Here is a 3,054-nt window from a genome sequence, read left to right as displayed (position 1 = left end):
GTGTTGTCTCTCCTCCTGAACATAGTTCCGCATATTCTAGTTGTAACATCACTCAAGGTTATCAGCCCTGGGCCCACATTGTCTTCACGGTTCTTCACAACCTGAGTTGCTCATTGCAATTAAATCATGCCCCTTCTCACTTCACCATGAGTCTACACTGAGTTTCATAAAAGTTGACTGTTGAGTGTTCCCACTGAATCTTTCTTTCCACCAGCTGCTTCTGTGCCATCAATGATATGAGTTCCGAGCTGCATACAACAGAATCAAAGAACAGAGAAATGGAACTGGAGTTGACCAACATTAGGAAAAAACAAACTGCTGCACTGGTGCTGGAAAAGCAGAGGAGTAAATAATGGATGAGAAAGGGGAAAGATGTAACCAGTGCTGCTGATCTCTGCCATGTGGTGCATTCCTTGTGACAACTAACAAGGATAACCGTACTGACAGGTTTTTGATGCATCTCTAATCCACAGTATTGGGAAGTGTCTGCCAAAAGCTATGTGGTATGGACACATTCAGAAGTCAAAAGACTTTTGGGACCATAATCAAACCTATTATTTTAAACCAAAAATGGTTTGCAAGTAGTTTTCAGATATGGAACGGCATCTTCCACCAATCCTCTTCAGCTGAGGTTGAGGGCATACCACATCATTTTACCACACTTACTGTGGGCTTTGTAGTTAGAATGAAGGAGCCAGGCAAAACAAAAAGGATTACCAGGTAAGAATCTCCTTTAACCATTGCATGGGAGAGTCTAAAAGAAAAAATGAAGTAATCACTATCAAGTCCATTCCCTAAAGGATGTCATCTAAAGGGCTTTGCCAAGTACAGGGTGATCAGCCCCTCCCTGGGCATTGGTCCAGATGATCTCCATAGTTTTTTTCCATTCTAATTATTTTCTGGTTCTGTCAAAGTTGTAGTTGTGGTGTTCTTGTATCAAAGATACAAGACCCACATGCCTCTCCCAGTTTTGCTATGGCTCCTCTCTATGTTCATAAGTTTAGCCTGCATAACAGGTCCCTAAGCAAATTAGAGAATTAAGTGGAAGACTGTCACTCTGTGCTGTTACACAGATGGCTTTCTCCTTGACCTTTTATCCTGTGGACCTTGGGAGTCTGGAGTTGACAGCCATGGATATTTACGTAAGGGAATCTCACAGGAAAATGCAAAAATTCTATCCCTTCTGAAGTTGGTTATATTATGGCATTTAGTTTGAGCATAGATGAGTAAGTGGTATGTGAATCATAGAATTATAGAATATCCCGAGTTGGAAGGGACCCATAAGGATCATCGAGTCCAACTCCTGGCATCACACAGGTCTACCCAAAATTTTAGACCACGTGACTAAGTGCACAGTCCAATCACTTCTTAAATTCAGACAGGCTTGGTGCAGTGACTACTTCACTGGGGAGCCTGTTCCAGTGTGCAACCACCCTCTCGGTGAAGAACCTCTTCCTGTTGTCTAGCCTGAACCTCTCCTGCCTCAGCTTGACACCATTCCCACGGGTCCTATCACTGGTGATTAAGGAGAATAGATGAGCACCTGCCCCTCCATTCCACCTTGCAAGAAAGTTGTAGACTGCGGTAAGGTCTCCCCTCAGCCTTCTCTTCTCCAAGCTGAATACTGGTGTTTCTTTAAATGTAAAGGTTTCTTTTTTTTTTTTTTTTAATGGATCTTAAAAAAAAAACAAAGGAACATCTTGAGGTAGAAAGAGCCAAGGCTGAGAGCCGATCCCAGAACTTGAAGTTCATGAAAGACAAATCTGAGAATTTCAAAATCAAGATTAAGGCTGCTGAGGTAGATGGAAGGAATTACCTAACAGGATGCTGTAACAGGTTGGCATAGTCGTGATTGGTCAGGCCTAAAAACTAGTTAGGGACATTGCTGGAGCTTCCTAAACTCCTGGATTTAGGACATCTGGCCTAACAGGATGAGTCATTATCATACTTCAATTGTTGTTGATATGTACATGCGCATTCTTCTGAATGTCCTTGGGTAAATGCAAAGATACTTTCCCTTCTGAGAATATTAGCTCAGGCTACTTTGTGCTTGCGGTGATGTACTGTTAACTTGTCTGTATACTCTTATATTAACAGTAGAACATATGATTCACTCAGGAAAATTGTGTCAAAATCCTGAATATAGCCATTTGGGGGGATTAATGAATGATTAAATGTTGAAGGCAGAAGTTGTTCTGTCTTCTTCGCCTTTCCCTATGTGATGAAGGATATGTGAATGCTTTATTTAATACTTGGATGCTGTTCAATATCCTGACAAATACCAGATAGAAAATGTTGAACTAGTGTTAATGACACTTTACTGAAACCTCTTCACAACCTTGCCATGTGCTCTTCTCCCACTAATTTTCTGTAAAGATTTGTTATTCTTGGAGTAAACTTTAGTAGTGACTGATTTCATACACCAGCTAGAGCTGTAGTTCAAGTAGCACATTTCTACTCTTTTCAGACTGCGTTCTTGTCTGCCTGTTTCAATCAAAACCCAGTGAAATGGCAAAATCTTCCTCTTTCCTGTTATATTTTGTCATTTATCTTTGAACTACTTCCTGTTTGTAGGAGCAGCTTGCTGCCACAGAGTTGGATCAGTCATTGACACATCGGTCACTAGTGAGCATGTTTGAGGTAGGTCTGTTGGTACAAGACATATGTTTCTACAGCAACCCATGTTGCAAATGGAGTGGATATTCTGTGGAATATATCTCATTACATGGCTGTCTGTGTATTGCAATTACTAAATTACCCAGGTGACTGCTTCTAGTGTGTGTGAAATACACCTGCTCTCAAATGCCCCTGAGCAAAGGGAGGAGGTTGAGCAAAGCCCAGATTCTGAACTATTGTGTGCCTTTTTCTTGTCTTTAAACATAACGTTTTTAACTAAATCGTAAGTCCAGCAGGATATTTTTAAAAGGAAAAAATACATTTCTTGAGTTACTAGCTATAGATTGTCCAGCTTTGTACTGAGTATTTATACAAATTCAATGTATTTGAGTTGTTCTGTCTGTACTCAATGTGTTTTAATGTTACTTGCTGTTACTG

The 3,054-nt window shown here is 40.6% G+C and overlaps 1 protein-coding gene across 1 annotated transcript; it reads left to right on the top strand.

The window, feature by feature from the left end:
• Window positions 1-206: 206 nt before the first annotated feature.
• LOC118159712 (HAUS augmin-like complex subunit 1) lies at window positions 207-2,762 on the top strand (the record flags this gene model as incomplete). Its single annotated transcript, XM_035314274.1, has 3 exons — window positions 207-349; window positions 1,672-1,798; window positions 2,575-2,762. Coding segments are annotated over 3 exons (458 nt in total), but the record flags the coding sequence as incomplete, so codon positions are not given.
• Between the last annotated feature and the right edge of the window lie 292 nt (window positions 2,763-3,054).

This window comes from Oxyura jamaicensis, unplaced genomic scaffold, assembly GCF_011077185.1.
Source record: "Oxyura jamaicensis isolate SHBP4307 breed ruddy duck unplaced genomic scaffold, BPBGC_Ojam_1.0 oxyUn_random_OJ71775, whole genome shotgun sequence".
In the NCBI taxonomy this organism is placed as follows: Eukaryota; Metazoa; Chordata; class Aves; order Anseriformes; family Anatidae; genus Oxyura; species Oxyura jamaicensis.
Note: the sequence above shows the minus strand (reverse complement) of the source record. Positions and strands in the feature narration are given on the sequence as shown.